This window comes from Natrix helvetica (genome assembly GCF_964273705.1).
Source record: "Natrix helvetica genome assembly, chromosome: 9".
NCBI lineage: Eukaryota > Metazoa > Chordata > Lepidosauria > Squamata > Natricidae > Natrix > Natrix helvetica.
In genome coordinates, this window is record NC_138560.1 from 14,085,429 (window position 1) to 14,108,458 (window position 23,030).

At 48.4% G+C, this 23,030-nt stretch overlaps 1 protein-coding gene across 6 annotated transcripts in view; it reads left to right on the top strand.

Moving 5' to 3' along the window:
* The window catches only part of AHDC1 (AT-hook DNA binding motif containing 1), a 276,060-nt gene that overhangs the window by 241,533 nt on the left and 11,497 nt on the right, over positions 1–23,030 (top strand). For 5 of the 6 annotated variants that reach the window (XR_014176139.1, XR_014176140.1, XR_014176141.1 and 2 more), the window contains 2 exons: positions 1,699–6,749; positions 18,505–19,474. Coding sequence is in view for 1 of the 6 variants with exons in the window: in XM_081961913.1 (XP_081818039.1) it covers positions 1,699–6,707 (5,009 nt within the window). In the remaining 5 variants the exon portion in view is untranslated. The remainder of the gene's footprint in view (positions 1–1,698; positions 6,750–18,504; positions 19,475–23,030) is intronic. The other variant, XM_081961913.1, reaches the window with a different exon arrangement.

Genomic DNA, 23,030 nt, shown 5'->3' on the forward strand with positions numbered 1-23,030 from the left:
AACCCTAACCCATCCCACCAGGATGCTTCTTTATCCCCATCCTTCTCTTCTCCGCCCCATAGTTCAGCAGAGCAGTGATCTTCATGAGTTGAGGTTCAGATCTGTTGATAGGGTGCCCAGTTACTAGCCTGAAGGAGAACCCCTATCAACAGACCTACTCCGTGCCTGCCTCATGGAGACAAAATGTGGTGGTGCCTGGAATGGCAGTTCCACCTATCACTGTTCTGCTCATTTATCTCAGGTATTAAGTAGCAGGAAGCGTGTCTCTACTAGAAATGAGGCCAATTCAGGGAAGAGCTCCTACACATATTTCTGTAGGGTTCACACAAGAGAACTTCCTGGTAAATTATGCCCTTCGTGGCCATCGGTTCCTCTGTCCTCCCACTTTGTCACCATTCAAGGCATCCATAATATGCGTCACCTTGCCTTGTGACAAGGCCACTTCTCCTTGGTAATGCTAAAGGGCACAGGGGAACTTAAATATAAGCTGTAAAGCACTTGAGGCCAATTTTAACAAATGCAAGGCCATGATTAGAGCATTGTCTCACTCCCTTCTTTTCTTCCTGACCTCCTAATTTCCCCCAATTTGGCACTCCCTCGGTATCCTACTTCAACTTCCATCATTCCTGGGTCAGAAGTAAGGGGTGACAAGTGTAGTAGAGGAGAACTTTGCAAGTTGTCATGTTGGAGAACGTTCTGTTATATAATTCTACCTGCATAATCACATCATGGAAGAATGGGAGATGGAGTTTATTACAAAATCCAGCTTCTATGAAGGTGAAAAACTGTTTATATTCTGCCCTTCTGAAAAACTCATACTGTAGACTGTCTTGCTCCCTGGTCTAAAAAGTTAGGAGACCCTTTACTGTTATCTGCACAGAGGTTTCACTAATAACAATAGAGGATCCCCTAATTTCTTAGGCAAGGGAGCAAGATCAACCTACAAAGTTTTTCATAGGAGCAGAATATTTGCATGCTAGATACTTTGATTGGGGCAATGTTCACCCCCCTTTCTAACTATGAAGACAATAGCGTAGACGTGGTGGAAGTGTGTGTCTCATCCACGATGTCTATGCAACTCCCTCTTCCAAGTGATGGAAGAACAGAGCTTGAAAGTCTGTCCCAACTTCCAAATGTCTTCTGTTTTTCTATGGTGACAGAGGAGAGAATGGGTAAACTGCTTGTCCTCCAGTCATTGATGGAGGAGAAGAATGCTTGGAAGTTGCCTCTGCTTCTTCCTTGCGGTGTCTCCTCTAGCCCGAGTAGATCAACCCAATGGTAGGTGCATAAAGTATATTATAAAAATCCAGTTCCAAGCATGAAAACAGACTCAAGCAAGTGGTGGGAAAGCTGCCAAACATGGTAACCCAGCTTGAAAGGTCTACATCTTAAGTAGTGTAGGAAAACTCAAAAGAGGCTACAATTTTTGGCGATACTATCTATTGAATTCTTTTATAATGTACAAGAATATTCCCCTCTCCGCTTGTAATATTATTCTGTGATACTTTTTCTGCTCCCAGTAGTGTCACAAAGATGTGTAGAGAAGAGCGGGAGAAATATCCCATGGGGTGACCTTGCAGAATGGGTTAGCCATTTCTTCCATTTTACATAGAAAAGAGGGGAGTGGATGTTTCAGACTTGGTGGCAAACCCAGGGCTGTTGCCAAGGAACTTAACACCTTCCTTCTTCCTCTTCCAGGCCCAGGCAGCACATTTCCAGATGTCCATCCGAGCAATTGTTCCACCAAGAGGCATGCGAGTGAAGATGACTTGAGGAAGCGGCTGAAATCCCAGGGGTCACCAGTACTGTCGACCGGAGGTGCTTTTCGTGGCACTTCCTCTTCTGACTACACCCAAGAGCCAAAGTTCTATCAGTCCGGACATCCTGGGCAAAAGACATCGGTGTGCCTGGCAGAGAAAGCCTTGCCGTATAGCATGCTCAGCTTCCCAGAAGGTTCTTGCACTGTGTTAAGTCAAGAGCACAAATCTAGTTCCTTGCACCAAACAGAGGCAGCCGAGAGGTACAAAAGCCTCCATACCCAGAGCAACGTCAAGTCTGAAGACTTGCTGGCATCCAGTGTTCCTGCCTGCCCTGCTGACGTCCAAGACTTGGAGGAAACCACCACACAAGACAGAGCTGCCAAAACTTTCTCCAATGCCACCTTGGCCTCGGGGAGGTGTAACATCGATAGCATCATCTCCCTGTTGAAAAGCAAGTGTGGCAACGGCAGAATCAACCTCTACCCTGTGGTGCAGCTCATAGACATTATGAAGGACATTGACCGACTCTCCCAGGACTTGAAGAGCTGTGGCGTTCACTTAGACTGCAGCGGCTTGCAATTTGATAGCCATCTGCCGCTTAGTGAGGAAGGCCGAGGACAAGGTCTTCATTATAGCTTCTACTCCTCCCCCATGCTGGCCAACAGCATCCGCAGTCCCGAGGAGCTGGCAGTGCAAAGCAGCACCAAAGCGGAGCTCCTCAAACAGACTCAACCTAGCCATTATGCGGGAGAAATGGAAGGGGACACTCGAGGTGCCCAGGACCAAATTAGCCAGAGTAGTCCTGTTCTGAAGGCCCCTAGTAGCCTTGACGAAGCTAGCAGCTCAGAGTCTGAGACGAATGATTATCCTGAACTAACCAATACAGATATCCTGAGCGAACTGGCTTCTCTGGCATGTCCCGGACCTCAGTTATTAGATCAGCATTCGGAATCCCACCGTCAGCTGCTAGAAAGCCAAGGGGCTGAGTCAAGGTCTCACTTAATTGGCTCACAGTCTCTAGAACACCAACCCCAGCTAGTAGATTCGAAGTCTCTGGAGCCGCCTCCAGAACCGTTGGCCCTGCAGACAGTGGATCCCTTGCCTGCACCACTGGGGCTGCAGCCTCTGGAACCTCTGGAGCTTCAGACTTTAGAACCTCTTTCTGAGTCACTATCTCTCCAATCCCTAGAACCCCTTTCTGAGCCTCTGGGGCTCCAGTCTTTAGGGACCCTGGACCACCAGTTGCTTGATTCCCAGTCCCAGCTCCTGGATGCAGAGGCCCAGCTGCTTTCCCCTTTGCCCAAGTTGCTAGACTCTCAGCCCCATCTGGAAAGACAGGAGTCTTCAGGAGAACACCCGGTACAACCTGGAGGCCGCCTTGGAGGGTGCTCCTTAAGAGGAGTAGTAAGGCGAGGGGCTGGGCGGGGAAGGGATGATCACAGGAAATACGCTCTACGGAGAACAGATAAACCAAAGATACTCTGTCGTCGTCGTCGGGGAGGCCGAGGGCAGCGAACAGAGATTGTCACTGACCGCCAAGTCCTCCCCATGGCTGTACCAGTGGAGGTGGTCATGGCACGGCCAGAAGAAGCCAGGATGGCAGTGACCACCATTACAGCAAATGAAGTAGCAGATCCCATTGTTTCCCCTTTGGAGTCAGAAGATGGGCAGAAGGCTTCTGCCCTCCTGAATCCCCCAAAGCCCAAATGCCGTGGCATCCGTCGGATGGTGGTCAAGATGGCCAAGATTCCCGTCTCTCTTGGGAGGAGGAACAAGACAACGTACAAAGTGTCCTCCCTCAACAGTAGCTTGAATGTAGAGGGCAAAGAGGTTGCCATCTCCCATTCTCTAGAGCCCACCCCACTGCTGAAGATGAAAAACAATGGCCGGAATGTGGTGGTGGTTTTTCCTCCAGGAGAAATGCCCATCATCCTGAAGCGCAAGAGGGGAAGGCCTCCCAAAAACCTGATGCTTGGGCCCTGCAAACCTAAGGAGCCTGCCCCAGAAGTGAAGAAACGGAGGCGGAGGAAACAGAAGTTGGCTTCCCCACAGCCCTCTTACGTTGCAGACACCAATGACAGTAAAGCGGACTATTCAGATGTCCTGGCCAAGCTAGCCTTCCTCAACCGCCAGAGCCAGTGCTCCGCTCGTTGCTCCCCACCCCGCTGCTGGACCCCAAGTGAGCCTGACTCCATCCACCAGGCTCCTGACACTCAGAGCATCTCCCACTTTTTGCACCGAGTACAAGGCTTCCGCAGACGAGGAGGCAAAGGAGGCGGGTTTGGGCGTGGAGGGAGCCACTCCGCCCGTTCCTCCCGTTGCTCCTTCAGCGATTTCTTCGAAGGCATTGGCAAAAAGAAGGGGGTTCTGGGGACGGCCATGCATGTCGACCCAACTCATCCCCGGAAGAGAGGCCGTCCAGAGCCGGACTCCATGGAGAAGCCCAAAAGAAAGAGGCGATCTCGCAAAAATGGAGTCTTGTTTCCTGAGCAGAACCCCAACCAGAACTTCAGTGATGGGTCCTCAGAATGGTGTGGAGAAAAAGAAAGTCTTTGGATGTCCCACCAAGGACACCTTTCCAGTCAAGCCAATAGGAATTGCAGCTACCAAGGCAGCGATTCCCGGACCTTCCACTCCTCAACCGTGGAGTCAAGTTCCTCAAGCCGAACTGGCTTTTATGGAGGGAGCAATCCATCATCCCAGTCTGAACTCAGCCAGGAAAGGCAGAGCCTTTTCACAGGCTATTTCCGTTCCCTGTTGGATTCCGATGACTCCTCTGACCTGCTGGACTTTGCCCTCTCCAACTCTCGCTCTGCTTCGCGGAAATCCTCCACCACATATACAGCCCCACCCAATGCTATCGCAACCCAGAGAGGCATGGCGTCTTACTCAAGCCGGGGTGGGAAAGCCACACCCTCTTCTACCACCACAACTGCCGCGAGCGAGGTGCCCTTCCACACAGTCAGCCGGCAGTCATTCCCTCCCAACCGAGCAACAGGCTACAACCTGTCCCAGGCTGCTTCGGAGTGCCGTGACCCAGATGCCTTCCAGAAGCTGGCATCTCTCTCGGCTGTCTCCAGGTCTCCCACTACTCACTCCACCACAGCCTCCAGCTATGCACAATATGGCAACTATGGCAGTACCGGAGGACAAAGTGTGACTCCTGCCAGCTTGTTTCAGCAAGGGAAGTCCTACCATGCCACCCAAGACTGTCCCAACAACAAGGACTGCAGCTTCAACTACGGCGGTGGCAATAGCCTGCCCTCCTCCCCAAGCAGTGCCCACAGTGTCAGCTACACCCAGCAGACTACAGGGCCCAGCATGTCCCTGAGTAAGCCCTCTTTCTTCAACAGCTCCGATCCCAGCCAGTTCTCCAGCTCCTCTCATACCCCCATGAGGTGTGACAGCCGGGCAAGCACTGTATCGCCAGGGGGTTACATGGTCCCTAAGAGTTCAATCCCCTTCCAGCCCTCACCGGAGAACTGTAGGCAGTTCCCTAGTGCCTCTCAATGGGCTTTCCGGCAAAGCTACGGCCTGGACTGGAACTCTGAGTCCTTCAGTCAACTCTACAACCCGGGCTTTGACTGCCACATCAATGAACCCAACGTCATCCTAGACATCTCTAACTATACACCCCAGAAGGCCAAGCAGCAGACAGTCTCTGAGACCTTCTCCGAATCCTCCTCCGACAGTACCCAGTTCAACCAGCCATCCGGCTACAGGAGGGCCAACAGTGAGGCTTCATCTAGTGAAGGGCAGTCCAGCCTCTCGAGCTTGGAGAAACTGATGATGGACTGGAATGAGTCTTCTTCAGCCCCAGGTTATAACTGGAACCAGAGCGTTTTATTCCACAGCAACTCCAAGCCAGGACGGGGCAGGCGAAAGAAAGTGGACATATTTGACACTGCCCATCTCAGCTTCTCCACTGGGGGCTACCCCTCCAAGCGAGGGACCGGTGCTCGGCAGCCACGGGGTTCCCGAGGTGCCTGTGCCTCCAAAAAAGAAAGAGGCACAGGCAAAGCAAAGTTCCCCACCAAATCCCAGTCGGTGAACCCGCTGTTTCAAGACAGCACAGATTTGGGACTAGACTACTACAGCGGGGACAGCAGCATGTCGCCGTTGCCTTCACAATCCCGGAGCTTTGGGCTCAGTGAACGCGATCCTTGTGACTACACCGGGCCCTACTCCATGAATCCTTCCACGCCTTCAGACGGCACCTTTGGGCAAGGGTTCCAGAGTGACTCCCCCAGCCTGGGGCAGACGGACTTGGAGAGCAAGCATTTCCCCACCCTGCCCCACCAGCTGGCTGCCCCTCAGCAGGCGGTGTTCGAAGCCAGCTTGCAGAAAGCTTTCTCGCCCAACTGCTCCCCCACCCTGGCCTTCAAAGAGGACTTGCGGCCCAGTGACCTCCGGAAGCTTCCGGCCTGTGACTCGCTCAAACACGGCCTCGCCGGGGTGGCCGGCTTGCCCCACTCAGCCACCCACATGGCCTGCCGGGACCTCTCCATGTCTCAGCCGCACTATGATTCTCCCAGCTGTAAAAACCCCAGCTATTGGTATTCGCCCACTGCCAGCACCCGCAGCCCTCCCTATGACAACAAAGCTGGCGTGGGCATGCTGGTAGACTTCATGGGGAGGAGTCCCGAGGCTTCCTGCCTCAACCCCCATTTGACCAGCCCCGCCAGCAGCAACCCTTCCAAGAGCGAGAAGGAGCCCATGGACATGGCAAGGGCTCATCACCGAGGAGCCTATATTTGCCCCTTGATGAATGACTTAAATATCTCCCCGGTCCCGAGAGACTCGATGCTGCCGCTGCAGGACAACTATAGGTACCCCAGCTTTGCACCCCAAGGGCACCCAATCATGACCGCACCCCAGAAGAGCGGGTTTTTGGGTCCAATGCTAGAACAGCATCCCGAGGACACATTCACAGTCACCTCCTTGTAGTGTCATCTGAAGTGCCAACCAGACACGAGGTTTTGTTTCAGGGTAGGTGCCTGAGGAAGAGCTGGGAGGGAGGGCAGCGGGGGTGCGGGGACGGAGTGGGCTTGGGAGCTCATCATCATCATCATTATGCCAATGGAGCTAGCAAAGAGGCTCACGGCACAGTGGGGATGAAAACAAATAAACAGGGTCCTCTGTGGGGTGTTTTTTATAAAAGGGGGTCTTTTGTAATGGTAGACACAAAGTCAGATACCAACTGGCGAACGGCTCCCGGACAGGAGTTTGAACTTAGGGCAGTGTTTCTCAACTTTAGCCTCTTTAAGATATGTGGATTTCAATTCCAGAATTCTCTGACAATTCAGCCAACAATTAGAGCAGTGTTTCTCAACCTTGGCAACTTTAAGTCCTGGGGACTTCAACTCCCAGAATTCCCCAGCCAACTGGCTGGGGATTCTGGGAGTTGAAGTCCCCAGGACTTAAAGTCGCCAAGGTTGAGAAACACTGATTTAGAGTAATGCTGGCTTATGAATTCTGGGAGTTGAAGTTCTCACATCTTAAAAGTTGTGTCAAGATTGAGGAACACTGTCCTAGGACGATGCCAATATAGGTAGTCCTTGAGATGGGACCACAACTGAGCCCAGCATTTCCGTTGCCAAGCAAGACAGTGCAGTGACTTTTTGTCCCCTTTTAATGACCTTCCTTGCCACAGTCGTTCTTTGAATTGCTGCAGTTGTTTTAAGTTAGTAACGGCGGTTGTAAAGTGAAGCTTGCTTTCCCCATCAATTTTGCTTGCCAGAAGGGCGCAAAAGGTGATCACATGAACCCCCCCCCCCCACGACACTGCAACCATCCTTAATACAAGCTAATTGTCAAGTGTCATGAATTTTGATCGTGTGACCCATACAGATGCTACCATGGTCATGTGTGAAAAATTGTCACTTTTTTTCAGTGGCATTGTGACTTTGAACAGTCAGTAAATGAATGGTTGTAAGTGGAAGATTACCTGTAGCACACACTCTCATGCAGGCAGAGGTTTTACGTAGAGGTGTCAAACTCAAGGCCCGTGGGCCACATCTGGCCCTCCAGGTGCTTAGATCTGGCCCACAGGGCCACTCTGGAAACAACAAAGGAACGGTCCGTGGTGCCTCTCTCAGCGAAAATGGAGTTCCGTTTTCGCTGGCAGAGAGTTGCAGGAGGCTGTCGCAGCCTAAAACGGAGCTCGGGAGCCCATTTTCACTGGTTTGCTCAGGCCACCACAGGTGCCCCCTCCAACATGAGTGATGTCATTCTGCCCACGCCCACCTTGGCCAACCCCACCCCACCCACACCCACACCCAAGATCAAACCCAACCCTGATGCAGCCCTCAATGAAATAGAGTTTGACACCCCTGGTGTAGATCTAGCAAGCATATTTGGAGTTGCAGAAACTAGTGATGAGTTCACGGCTCACACAAACAGCCACCGAGACCACAGACGTGGCACGCATAAAAGGACAAGTCACAGTGAGCAGCTGTTCCCTATCAAAGGCAAGGGTGCTCCCCAGCATCCCTCCCCATCTTCTCCCCCTTTCCTGTGCCCCAGCTTCGTTTTATCTTTGGCCTTGGCGCTAGATGGGTACATTTCCAGACCAATCTATGGCAACCTGTAGCTTTATGGACCTTCATGCAGAATCCAGAGGCGTTCCTGTAATTGAAGGCTAGTCTGGGGCTTTGCTTTTGTATCATGCCAGCTTTTATTTATTTTTCTTAATGAAAAGAACGTTCACAGCAATAAAGTTAGGTGGAGCAGGAATCCCAGAACGGTGTCACCCTTGAGTTACGCTGACTCGTAATCTGCCTCTTGTGTGCAAGTCCTAAAAAAAAAAAGGGAGTGTTATATAACCACTTTTAGATGTCACCACAAAGAGTCCATCCGGTTTAGCAATATTCTTTCCGAAGATTGCTCGTGTGGTGTCTGAATCACAACTCTTTCGCCCCACATTTTAGCTGACCACCTTTTGCAAACTCAGCCGGTGGCTAGTTTAAGCTTCCGTGTCTTGTGCAAATGTAGAAAAGGGGATTCATTCCATAAAACCGTGGTCCAGTTAATCATGAGTAAACATGTCGTGCAAAGGTCTATTGAGAGCCATGGTTATCCCAAAGGTGTTTTTGTTTTTTTTTAACCAAAAGGCGACTGGACTTTCTTGTTTTGTTGTCTTTAAAAACGTTTCACTTCTCATCCAAGAAGCTTCTTCAGTTCTGGAGAAGAAGTGAAATGTGTTCAAAGAAAAAAACCAAGAAAATCTAGTTGCCTTTCGGAAAAAAGCACCTTTGGCGCATATCATGCAAACACAGTCCGTAAAAGATCTTCAGATAGCTGCAAATCAACAGAAGTTCCTGGTACACCTTTCCAGAGAACGTCCGTCCAAAATTACAGGAAGGATATATTTACAGGTTGTTGTTGTTAGTTGCGAAGTTGTGTCCGACCCATCACGACCTCATGGACAATGTTCCTCCAGGCCTTCCTGTTCTCTACCATCCTCTGGAGTCCATTTAAGCTCACGCCGACTACTTCAGTGTCTCCATCCAGACCAGCCACCTCATTCTCTGTCGTCCCATTCTTCTTTTGCCCTCAATTGTTCCCAGCATGAGGCTCTTCTCCAGGGAGTCCTTCTTTCTCATTAGGTGGCAAAGTATTTGAGTTTCCTCTTCAGGATCTGGCCTTCTAAAGAGCAGTCAGGGTTGATCTCCTCTAGGACTGATCGGTTGGGTCGCCTTGCAGTCCAAGGGACTCGCAAGAGTCTTCTCCAGCACCAGAGTTCAAAGGCCTCCATTCTTTGGCGCTCAGCTTTTCTTATAGTGAAACTTTCACAGCCATCCATTGCAACTGGGAAAACCATAGCTGAAAACCATATTTACAGGTAGTTCTCCATTTAGGACTACAATCAGGACAAGAATTTCCATTGCTAAGATATGCAATCGTAAAGCATGACACCCTATGACCGCATCACTTAGCGATGACAATCCTGGCAGTTCTGTTGTTAAATGAATCCCATCGGTTGTTAGCTGTGAATCCAGTCTAATCCAAGCCATTGCAGGCTTGTACTTCCCAGCCCTGAGCCTTGGTTACGGGTCGGATGCAAAGAATCAGGCTCCCCTATTAAGTTCCAGTTAAAAGGATTTATTGCTCATGCCTATACAGGCAACAGGGATGCGGTGGCTCAGTGGCTAAGACGCTGAGCTTATCGATCAGAAAGGTCAGACGTTTGGCGGTTCGAATCCCTAGCGCCGCGTTTTAGTCGTGTTGGCCCCATGACCATGGAGATCTCTTTGGACAGCGCTAGCTCTTCGGTTTTGAAAGGGAGATGAGCACCGCCCTCTAGAGTTGGGAACAACTAGCACATATGTGCGAGGGGAACCTTTACCTTTTATATAGGTAGTCCTTGACTTACAACCACAATCAATCCCCAAATTTCCATTGCTGAGTAAGACTGGGGTGTGGTTTGCCCTGTTCTACAACTTTTCTTGCCACAATTGTTTAACAAGTCACTGCTTGCTCTTGTTAAACGTGAGTAGCCTGGTGGTTAAGTGAATCTGGATTTTCCATTGACTTTACTTGTCAGACGTAACTTTGGGACACGGCAACTGTCATAATATGAACCAGTTGTCAAGCACCTGAATTTTGATCGTGTGATGGTGGGGATGGTGCAACTGTCAGAAGCATAAGAATAGTTGTGTCTCCTTTTTCAGTGCCATTGTAACTTTGAATGCTCATTAAATGATTGGTAGTAAGTCAAGGAGTACCTGTACACAAGAATCTAATACTAATGGCCATGGCTAAATTGACACAAGACAACAGTTAATGGAATTCAAGAGGGGTCGGATTTAGACCATTTGTAACAGAGGTGTCAAACTCAAGGCCCATGGGTGTGGCCTGCACAGTGCTTAGATCTGGCCTGTGGGGCTGCCCTGGAAACAGTAAAGGACCAGCCCGCAGTGCCTCTGCCAGCAAAGCGCAGCCAGGAGGGCCACGCACAGAGGACTGCAGGAAGCCATTCTAGCTGAAAATGGTGCTCGGGAGCCTGTTTTTGCTGGCAGAGCGCCTGGGCCACCACATGTGCCCCCTGACACAAGTGGTGTCAAGATGACCATGCCCACCCTGGCCACACACACAAACACACACACACAGTCAAACACAACCCTGATGCTGCCCTCAATGAAGTTGAATTTGACACCCCTGATTTATAGCTAATGACTCCAGGCTGATTACTCTTTTGACTCTGCCTCCAAGTTCTGCCTGTCCTTCTGCTGTATAAGCTAAAGGACGCTCCCTCCTTGCCTATCTCTCCCCATCTCGGCCCTTTTGGCTGCTCTGCACTCTGCCTTATGGGATGGCAAACAACCCCCAGAACTACGTAGCTATGAGGCTGCTTGCCACACTGCAGCTCAGGGGCTTCTTGGAGCACCGTAGCTGTTGACCCTGTGCAGCCATCTTCCCCAAATCTTGCGAGGAAACTGCCATCCAAGACCTTGGGAAGAAAGCCTTGGACAAGGCTGGCAGCAGAGGTCAACTAGGATGACAGGGGCTGCGAAGCACAGGGGGTGAAGTGGCATAGATAAGGTTGAAAATCGGCATGTGGGGGGAACTGAAGAATACCTGTGGTTGTAAATGCTACCAAGCACCTGGATTTTGGTCATGGCACCCATGAGATGCTGCAACCACTGTAACTCTGGGGGCCAGTTGTAAGTCCCATCATTCAGCACCACCATGCCTTTGAACAGTCCCTGAACAAATGGCCATAAGTTGAAGACTACCTGTATTCTGGAACAGAAGCAGTGACTGGGTTTGTATGTTATGCTCAACTGGAACTTACATCACTGTTTCGGTGTTTTGCCCAAACCCAGTGTAGAGTCGGTTTAATGTCAGGGTTCTGAGTAAAAGACCCATACAGTGGTGGGATTGAAATAATTTAACAACCGGTTCTCTGCCCTAATGACCAGCTGGGTAGGCGTGGCTCAGTGGTCATGTGACTGGGTGGGCGTGGCCAACTCAACATCACTCAGATCGATGGGCGCTTCACCTTAGCTGTGACAATGTAACAAGGGTTCAATGGAGAGGCAGTTTCTGTAAGCAGGGCAATAAAGATTAGGCTAGAAACGACGCCAGAATGTTTCCTTCCTTACAGGATTAGCCCTGGAAAGTGGGGAAAAAACAAAGTGAGATTTCTTCCAACAACCGGTTCTCCGAATTGCTTAGAAAGTTAACAACCGGTTCTCCTGAAAAGGTGCGAGTCAGCCGAATCCCACCACTGGCTTAGCAAGCCAAACTCCAAGGCAGGTAGATTCCTCAAAGAATAGCTTTATTGGATATATCATATTGGCACAGATCTGGGGAAAACCGACTCTGAAGATTCCCGTGGTTTTCACCTAATTAAAAGCAAAAGTTTTTCACTTTCTCAAAACAAATCAGTCACATGGTCCAATCACGGCTCTGTCTGGTTGCCTGGTGACATCACTCCTCCTTCCTCCGACCAGGCATGGGAATGTCCTTGGGTCCCAAGTATTTTATTTTGGCTACAAAGTCCCAACTATCTCAAATCCCCCCCTCCCTGTCCCTCAGCTGCAGTGTGGCAACACTGAAGCTCCAAGATGGCTTCGTTCAGGTCAGCTCCAGGGTTGCCACCCAGATTTGGTGGTTTTCAAACCCTCCTCCTGTCTTAGCATGGTGTGAACCTCACCAGGGGTAGCTGTTGTTTTGCTATCATTTAAACACGTCCCTAAAAGGAAGGAGGGGAGTAGGAAGATAAATGTGGTCTCTCTGAACCCTGCGCTTGATCCTCGGCCTCCACAGGCCTATCTAGCCCTCGTGGTCTCTTTTCTGCTTCAGAAATTCTGCCCAGCTACTACTAGGAAGACCCACCAGGGAAAGGGGTTATAAATGTTTGGATGCCCTCTATCCAGCTCTTTCAATTCAGAGCTTCCATCAAGCATAGGGGTTGAGATTAGCTGCCTGTAAACAAGCTATTTGGCTGTGTATTGTATTTCTGTATCGTCATTACTTTTATTGGCCACCTAAAAGGTAATATGCAGAGAGGCAGGATAGGCATTGAAAACTAAAACTGAAATAAGTAAATAATATTTAGTGGGGGACAGATTATCCCAGAGGCTCCTGAAAGCTACTGTGTTTTCCTGAAAATAAGACAGGGTCTTATTTTCTTTTGACACCCCCCCCGGAAATAAGTCCTTGGGCTTATTTTCGGGGAGGTCTTATTATTTTTGAGGTGCAAGAGACCCCCTTAACCTTAGCCCGTGGATCAGCTGATCCAAAGAGGGCCGGAAGTTCCATCTCTGGCACACATTTGCCAGCCTTAGTGTCGCTAGGCGTGCTGCTCTTTTTGCAGCTGCCGCTAAGAGAAGAATCGTGGTAGCTAGGGTTTGTGGGAGCGCCTCCGCGAGGCCGTTCTGCATGGATGGCAGGTGCATGTGGGGCACATGGGGCATGTTCTCCCCTCCCCCTCCAGGAAATGGCAGGGACCAGCTGCGCATGCGTTTAAATATTTTAGGGGAGGGCTTATTTTAGTGCATGTGCTCAAAAGCCCAATTGGGCTTATTATCCGGGGAGGTCTTATTTTGGGGGAAACAGGGTAGTTCAAGAGCTCTGAAACAGCAGGATACGCACCTCTTTGACATTCCAAACACGCAGAGTGAGAGACAAAAGGTTTCACTTCCAAATCTCACGCGGTGTCTGTCACTCCCAAGCTCCGGAATAGCTTCCCTTGGGAGTTGTATTTATCTTTCACTCTTTCTGTCCTCAGATCAAGGATTTCTCCTTCAACCAGGCCTTGTGAGCGAACAATTCTGTCTCCTACCATGTTTCCCCGAAAATACTACCTGTTCTGAAACTAACGCCTTGCCACATTTTTCGCGTGGGCAAAAATATAAGCCCACTCCTGAAAATAAGCCCCCTGGACAACCCCTCCTCCGGTAAGGCAGAGCACCACTCACCGACCTAGCGGTATCCTGAAGGCGCCAAGCCTCTCTGTCCGGAAGACTCTCTGTCTGGCAGCCAGCGCACAACCATAGAGCGCACTCCTAGAGCGGTCACTGCTGAAAGACTCGGCAGCCGAGTTTTGGAGTTTGGAAGCCGGAGAAGAAGTTATGCTCGGAGCACGGCGGGGGCAGAACAGGCACTCGCGCAGCCCCCTTCTCTAGCCAGGCAGAGCTCCATGCACTGACCTAGGGGGTATCCCGAATGTGCCAAGCCGCGAGAGCTGGAGAGCGGGCAGAGCGCCACGTGCCTTGGCGCCTTAGGGATACCCCCTAGGTCAGTGAATGGCGCTCTGCCTGGCTGGAGAGGGGGTTTGCCGGGTGGCTGCTCGTGAGTGTGGTCACTCACTCATGGCTGCTTCGCCCCTGAGGCTGTGCCCGGCTCTTCGGGAGCCAGTTTGCAAGGGAGCAACTGCCCGGCAACCCCAAAACAATAAGCCCTCCCCCTATAATAAGCCCAAGGCCATATTTCGTGGGACAAAAGAAACATGGGGAAACATGGTAGTTTGTCCCGATTAGCCAGGGAGAGGCTGTTAGTACCCGATGTGTAGAAAAAGGGGATATGAAACTGAAATGCACGCATCCCTATACAAGCAAGAGACATACAGATGCATCCTCTTAGACCTCAGGCTATTCCTCACTTTGAAGGTCACAACTTTCTGGTCCCAGGAATTAGAATCAGGAAGCTGATAAACATTAATCCAGCAATTTGTGTCAGTTGAGGCCGCAGGAAAGGAGTACAGCTAGGCAAACCAGCAAATAAGACTCTGAAGCAGAGGTAGGCTGCCACCGGTTCGGACTGGTTTGGGCGAACCGGTAGTTCCAACCAGCGAGTGGGTGCCCACCTGCCCCAGTGCTATTCGATTCTATATCGCCGTGTTTTTGAAGCCATGCACATGCGCGGAAGGCGCGCACGCTCACATTTTCGTTGCTGGGCAAACTGGTTGTTCCATTATGTGATGCCACCTCTGCCCTGAAGCATTCATTATAGATCAGTGGTTCCTAACGTGGGGCCCAGGCAGGGGTGGGTTCCTGCCAGTTCTAACCTCTTCTATAGAAGAGGTTCCACAAATCTACAGTGCCGTTTAGAACCGGTTCCAGCTCCCTCCCTCCCACCGCCTGTCCACACGTCATCAAGATGAAGAGCCAGAGGAGGAATTCTGGGAGTTGAAGTCCACAAGTCTTAAAGCTGTCAAGTTTGAACACCCCTGGGTTTTTTTTTCTAAAGGGTTAGGGGTGCGAGGGTCTTGTAACTTGACAGCTTTAGGACTTGCACACTTCAATGCCAGAGTTCCTGAGCCAACATGACTGGAGGAGGAATTCTGGGAGTTGAAGTCCACAAGTCTTAAACCCGTCAAGTTTGAACACCCCTGGGGTTTTTTTTCTAAAGGGTTAGGGGTGCGAGGGTCTTGTAACTTGACAGCTTTAGGACTTGCACACTTCAATGCCAGAGTTCCTGAGCCAACATGACTGGAGGAGGAATTCTGGGAGTTGAAGTCCACAAGTCTTAAACCCGTCAAGTTTGAACAGCCCTGGAGTTTTTTTTCTAAAGGGTTAGGGGTGCAAGGGTCTTGTAACTTGACAGCTTTAAGACTTGCGTGCTTCAAATGCCAGAGTTTCTGAGTCAACATTTTGGTTGCTAAGCAAAAGCGTTGTTAAGTGAGTTTCACCACATTTTACAAGTTGTTCACACCTACCCAGTCACATGGCCGGCAAGCTACTCTCACCTGGTCAAATGGCCGGTAAGCCACTCCCACAAAGCAGGCCACACCTACAGAAGAGGTTCTAAAAAAGTTTTAAACCCACCACTGGGTCCAGGCCCCACGGGGGGGGGGGGGAGATTTGATTTTTAATGGGGGCAATTTGAACCTTGTTTAAACCAAGTTAATGGCCTTTTAGGCTTTCTCTCCATGACTAAGTTCATTTTTTGAGTAAAGTAAGAATTATATGTCACAGGGAGGGTGGGGCTCATAAGGATATTAGAGATGCTTAGGTGGGACATAGCCAAAAAAAGGTTGGGAACCACTGTTCTAAACTGATGTCTGTGGAGATTCTCAATTATCCAGGTGATGGTTGTCCCAATGGTCCTTTTTCAAAAGACAGCTGGACTTTTGTTTTTTCCTTGAAGACAAACTGAAGAAGCTTCTTGCATGAGAAGCAAAACATCTTCAATGAAAAAACAGTTGCCTTTCAAAAAAGCACCTTGGGGACCTTAAAGACCGATTTGGTGGTGAGCACAATTCATGGATGTGGTGATGGTTCACTAACACTGCAGAATTAAAACAATCAGAATAGAGCTGGGAGGCACCTTGGAGGTCTTCTAGTCCAATCCCCTGCTCAAGCAGGAGGCCCTATACCATTTTCGACAGGTAGCTGTCCAGTCTTTTCTTTAAAACCTCCAGTAATGAAGCATCTACAATTTCTAAAGTTAATTGTTCTCACTATTAGGAAGTTTCTCCTTAATTCCAGGTTGCTTCTCTCCTTGATTAGTTTCCATCCATTGTTTCTTGTCTTGCCTTCTGGTGTTTTGGAAAATAAGTTGACTCCCTCTACTTTGTGGCAGCCCGTCAAATGCTGGAATAATTCTATCATGTCATCCCTAGTCCTTCTTTTCTCTAGACTACCAATAGCCCTTAGACTTATATACCACTTCATAGTGCTTTCTACAGCCTTCTCTAATCAGTTTACAGAATCAGCCTCTTGCCCCCAACAATCTGTGTCCTAATTCTACCCACCTCAGAAGGGTGGAAGGCTGAGTCAACCTTGAGCCTGGTGAGATTCAAACTTCCAAATAGTAGGCAGCTGGCAGTCAGCAGAAGTAGCCTGTAATACTGCCACTGTGCCACTGCAGCTCTTACCCAATTCCTGCAACCGTTCTTCATGTGTTTTTAAAGAACATGATAAGATCTGATCCAAGGGACCCCCTTTGCCTTTTTAATTTTCCTTTTTGTTATTTTATTGGGAGAGGATATGCGAAAAGATAATGCCCTTTTTACAGTCTTAAATGGAACTGCCTAGAGTTGGGGTCTCCAACTTTGGCAACTTTAAGCTTGGCAGACCTCAACTCCCAGAATTCCCCAGCCAGCAAAGCAAAGCTGGCTGGGGAATTCTGGGAATTAAAATCTACCAGGCTTAAAGTGGCCAAGGTTGGAGACCCCTGACCTAGAGATAGCTGTACAGGTAGTCCTCAACTTACAGCCACAACTGGCACCACAATTCCTGTTGCTAAGCCAGGGGGTTGTTACATGAGTGAGATCCAATTTTACATCCTTTTTTTGCCCAGATTGTTATGCAAATCACTGCCGTTGTTAAATGAATCATTAAGTAAATCTATTCCTACATTGACTTTGCTTGTTGGAAGCTGGTAGGTTGCCAATGGCGATCACATGGCCCTGGGAAGCTGCGTTCATTGTTTGTCAAATAATTTTATTAGACTTTTACAGAGGATAAGCATAACAAAACCACATTAACTTAGCAATCAAGAGAAACAACAAAGTGTAAAAAGGGAAAATTGAAATGGTAGAAAGAAAAAGAAAGGGAAGCACAAATATATACAAAGAATGACATCTGACTTCTTCCAAGTAGAGAAAGAATCCTCACATTCAAAACTTAGATGATTAAGACTATAATAAATTGTCCATTTTCCTCAAGAAAGAAAAAGAAAAATGGAAAGAAAAGTTTATCCCCCCACCCTTCCTGGTTTTAAATTTTTAAAATAATTTTAACAAGCATGTGACAATTTTTGTTTCTCCAATGGAAGCTGCAACCATTGTCAATACAATCCGATTGCCAAGCAGCCAAATTTTGATCACATGCCCAAGGACACACCACAGTGGTCATAAGAGCGAGGATTGGTTGTCACTTTTTTTCAGGGCCATTGTAACTTTGAACAGTCACTAAACAAATATCAGATGAGGATTGCCTCTACCATCCCTTCAGGTGTATCCTAATTTAGGTCTTTGTGTATCTTTAAATAACACAAAGTATAATCTGAAACCGATCATCCCCTTGGACAGGCCTCAGTTCTTTTCTGCCCATGAATATTGTTTACGATGGGAATAATAATTTTATATTATTATAGTGTTATAATTCCACATTATGCTGGCTGCCCTTCACTTCAGTGGCTTCAGGGGTGAAATGCTACCGGTTCAGACCGGTTCGACCGAACTGGTAGTAAAACAAAAGCTACCGATACAGGGAAACTGGTATTTCCGATGATCAGCTGTGACATGCGATTTATATTAGCTAGAAAGCAGGATTAACTGCTTTCTAGCTAATCGAAATCGCATGGCACAGCGGACTTCCCCCCTCCCCCCCACCGTTCTACTTACCTTCGCAGGCATGCTCAGAAACAGGTTCCGCCCATCGGCCAGGACGTCATCACGTCCATATTTGACGCTGTGCGCATGCGCGGAAGGTCCTGTGCATGTGCGGAGCTGGCCCGTGCAAGTGGAGCGAGCTTGTTCATGCACACGCTCACATTTGCGAACCGGTAGCAAAGGTAAGTAGGTTTTACCCCTGGGCCAATCAGCCATCTTCTGTCCAGCCTAAATAAGCATGGAAATATTTAGTAGGTGCTTTTTACCCGGTCTCTAAATGGTAGATTGCAAAGAAAAGATTTGTTGGACAAAAAGGCAATGAGTCTCTTGGGTTCCATGCGCCAAAATGAATACTTGAGCCCTGCCAAGAGTGGACTGTGTTTTGATCAATGTTTTCTTTCTGTTTTTCCCCCCCTCCCTTCTCTCTCTCTCTCTCTCTCTCTCCATCTCTTTCAGAGCTACTTTAGCAGCACTTTTCTCTGGAACACTTTTCAAGTTCTGTATTTAATGGAAGTCAAAAACAAAACAAAACCCCCGCCATCACACACACACGCACACACTCACATGCACACACGTATGACAAAAAAACACCCCTTTTTGTTCGTTCGCTCATTTCTCGGTTGGTTCATTTGCTTTTTTTTTTTTCTAAGAAAACAAAACAAAACACACAAAAAAAGAAAAGAGAAAAAGAAAGAAAAGAAGGAGGGGAACGGAGACAGAGGCGAACACCCCCACCCCATCCCCATATCCCTTTCTTTAAAAACAAAGACGGAAAGGGGGGGGGAAGAAAATATGATGGGGGGGAAATCAATCAACTTGCTTTCTTTGATAACGGAAGCGGGGGGTCATTTTTTGAAGCAGACTTTCGGGAGCTCTCTCAACCTCTACAGCCCAGCAAAAAGACAATCGAAAAACCTTGCAGATGATGCCCAAGTCAAGTGGCCGTCTGGAGGCCGCCATGCCTCTCACCCACCCATCCATCCATCCACCCGCAGCATGCAGACGAGAAACACTCCAGAAGGCAACGGACAGAAACCAAGGATAGCCAGAGGGAAGGGGACATTCATTTTTGCTTCTTCTTCTTTTTTTTTTTTTTAAAAATGGTGGGGGCGGAAGGTATTGGGGAGGGAAAACTCTATGATCCCTGAACGCCAATGAAAACTCATCAAGGAAGACTGAAGATGGCACATTCTCTTCCTTCGTCACCACTTCCTCCTTTCCCTTAAGTCTCCCTCCTTTTTTCTTTTTTGCAAATTTCTTTAATTTTTTTTTCTTCCCAGTGGTTGGTTGGTTGGTTTGCCTTTTTTTTTTTTACAAACAAGAAAAAAGAAAAAGAAAAAAAAAACTTTGTTGCTTAATTTCTTTGGGGAACCCAGAAGATTTTACAAGTCTATGAATCAATCTCGGAGACCGCCACCTTCTCCCAGTAAGTAATTTTGTGACTCCGATCCTCTTTGCTTTCCTCCGCATCTTTTCCCACTCCAAGGTGGGCAGGGGGTTGATTGGTCTATTCGGGTTGGCCGCTTCCCTCTGCTACCTGTTCCTTCTATCATCTCTGCTAAAAGGACTAGAAATATGTTGATAGATGCTCTCGTAGACTTTGAGAAAAACTGCAGTGAAGGACTTAAAAAAAACCCAATGTTAATAATAATAATAATAATAATAATAATAATAATAATAATAATAATAATTCCTAGGTCCTTGGTTAGGACTCGAGCTGTTGAGCTACCAACCAGCCCCAAAGGCTGTGAATCTCACCAAAGATTAACCACATAATAATATAAAGTTGAAGTTGAGCGACTGTGGAAAAAGAAATCATGTGTTGTCCCGATTGTAATTGGAGCCCTTGGAGCAATACCTAAAGGGCTACCTCGCTATTTGGAAATTCTAAATTTACCTGACTTGAACATTCTGATTCTACAAAAAGCCACCCTACTTGGAACAACTTATATCCTCTGACGTTACCTTAACAGTTCCTAGGTCCTTGGTTAGGACTCGAGCCTTCCTTTTTGCCTTGTGCGATTGAAAAATAGTGGGATACAGTGGATCAGTGGCTAAGGCACTGAGCTTGTCGATCAGAAGGTCGACAGTTCAGTGGTTCAAATCCCTAGTGCCACGTAACACTTCTGTTACTTGTCCCAGCTTCTGCCAACCTAGGAGTTCGAAAGCACGTAAAAAATGCAAGTAGAAAAATAGGGACCACCTTTGGTGGGAAGGGAACAGCGTTCCGTGTGCCTTCGGCATTTAGTCATGCTGGCCACATGACCACGGAGACATCTTCGGACAGCGCTGGCTCTTCGGCTAAGAAACGGAGATGAGCAAGAGTTGGGAACGACTAGCACATATGTGCGAGGGGAACAAGTCAAAATCATCTGCTTGAATCTTCTTTAATTTGGGGTGGGTTTTTTCTTTTTTACTGTAAACTTCCTGGAAATAACCTTGAGCGTTGGGCAGCCTACAAATCCTGCAAGTAAACAACATGGAAAGAACGGAGCGGAATGTATGTATCAGAATAGCGCAGTTAATCCCACAAAACAGAGAGGGTATGTTGCAACTCCAGCTGCAACATCAAGACCGAGATCAACGTTTCAGTAGAGCTAATTGATGCCTGTCTGGATGAGCCTCCAATTCACTGAAGATATTTCTTTGCTGCAGGGGTTATGGCTGATTGGGAAACTCCATTTTCCTTCCTCCTCAGTTGCTCCAGTTGAGGTGGTTGAAGGACCACCAGGGGTCTATCCTTCGACTCCTTCAGAACCTCCACTCGAATAGAATAGAACGAATGAGCTGGGAGAGACCCCATAGGTCATCTAATCCAGCCCCCTGCTCAGGCAGGAGAACCTATACCATTTCAGATAAGTGACTGTCTAGGCTCTTCTTTAAAACCCCCAATGGTGGAGCACCCATGATTTCTGGAGGGAAGCTGTTCCGCTGGTTAATTGCTAGGAAGTTTCTCCTCAATTCCAGGTTGCTTCTCTCTTTGATCAGTTTCCAACCATTGTTTCTTGCCCTGCCCTCTGGTGCTTTGCAGAATAATTTGACCCCCTCTTCTTTGTGGCAGCCCCTCAAATACTGGAAGACTGCTATCATGTCACCCCTAATTCTTATTTTCTTTAGACTAGCCAAACCCAAATCCTGCAGCCGTTTCTTCATATGTTCTCGTCTCCAGGCCTTTGATCATCTTAGTTGCTCTTCTCTGATTTCCCCCCCCCCCCCAAAGTCTCAACATCCAACTTTTCGTAGCAGTGTGACCAAAATTGGTTGCGGTATACGAACTTGGTCCAAGCTCATTCTCTAAAAGTGGTGGTACTGGTCTTCCAGATGCTGTTGATGCTGTGGGGTGACCATCCTCTTTGGCTCTTGGTGATGCTGGATGTGACTAATGGATGCTTAGCTTCAATCCTGCTGTTCCCCCAGGCTTGTTCGAGCAGGAAAACACCCCTGCAGACATATTTATACCCCTCCCAGCAAATTTATAGCGTCTTTTGTTCTTTTCCAACCTCTCTAGTCACTCTGAAATGCCTGTTCCGCTCAGCCCCGCAGACCTTGTCCTTGTTTCATTGTTTGTGCCTGCGAGTTTTTTGGCTGCACTATACCGAGGTATGCACCTGTGCCTTTAATCCTCTTGATTAGGTTGTTCCACCATGCGCGCACACCTCCTCCTCCCCCTCGCCCCCCCATCAGAAGGCCTTTTCCTGGAGTGCAGATGCCTGTCTGGATTTTGTCCCCTTTCCTCCTGTGTTTTTCAGCTTTAATCAGGATGTACTCGCAAAGCCATCAGGGGCTGGGTAATTTGGCACTAATTGCATGCCAGGTTTGTTTCTCACCGGCTTGTTCCATTTCAGAGAAAGAGCGTCTCTCTCTCTCTCTCTCTCTCTCCCTCTTTTTTTTAACAATCAATCGATAATGGATTAGCATACTGAAACAGCCATATTAAAGTCACATTAAATGCTCATTTAAATCCATTCACACAGGAAGGGAGAGAGGGAGGGAGGCAGATCAGCTCGGGTACTTCTTTAATGCAGATGTACGGAGGTGGGGCCCTCCAGCTGTGTGGCACTAGCACTCTGAGAGAACCCCCCATTCCGTGGGTGGGATGGGGATGCAGGAAGGATGTAGTCTGGCATCCCCAAAAGCGTGAGGCCAGCCAGCGGTGCTCTTAATAAGGCTTCCTTTCTGGTCCCTGCTTTAAAAATATCAACAATCTGAAAGGAAAAGCAAAGAGGGAAGGATGCCAAATGTTGGGGAAATCGTTTGTTGTCGAATGTCGGTGCTGGGTGGGCTCGAGAGGAATTGTTTTTTTTGGGGGGGGGGGTACACTGGGCCCGCTGCATGGATGCGTTTTAGGCATCTTTTTCAAGAACTCCTCTTTGTCTGTAGGTCTCCCCTTGATCCTTATATATTAATGCGCTGGCTTTATCCTAATGTTTACTGGTTCTTCGTGGTCTCAGCTTGGTTTCCATGCTGGAGAGACACTACGAGAAAGCTCTTTGGGATTTTGGATCATGAGAAGCGGGATAGAAAGGCAATTAACTGATGCATGAACAGCTCCTGGTAACCATGACCTCCTGAGTTCAGGATGCTGCCTCGTTCTGAATAAGGAGATATATTGGGTTCCGCTTGCCCAAGATTGCCTGTGTACACCCCCTTCCTGAAATGCAGGGATTACAATATCCAACCACAATACCAGGAATGTGTGTGTGTGTGTGTGTGGAGGAGTAAGTCTGTGTGCATTCTGTTAACAGCCTTACTTCTTCCTTTCTGGCAAAGTCTTCTCATCCTTGATTAACGATCCTTTCGTCAGATAGACCTGGCACTCCCTGCCTTTGCTAGATGTGGCTGCTGCTGTGCTGCTGAATTCAGCCCTTGCTATCGAATCTGGTGTGCGCTTCACCTCTCTGGCCCCAATCAGCTTTCAGGTGAACCCAGATTCTACCCCTTCTCCCTCCCCCCCCAAAAAAATAAAACCGCAGAAGGAAAGG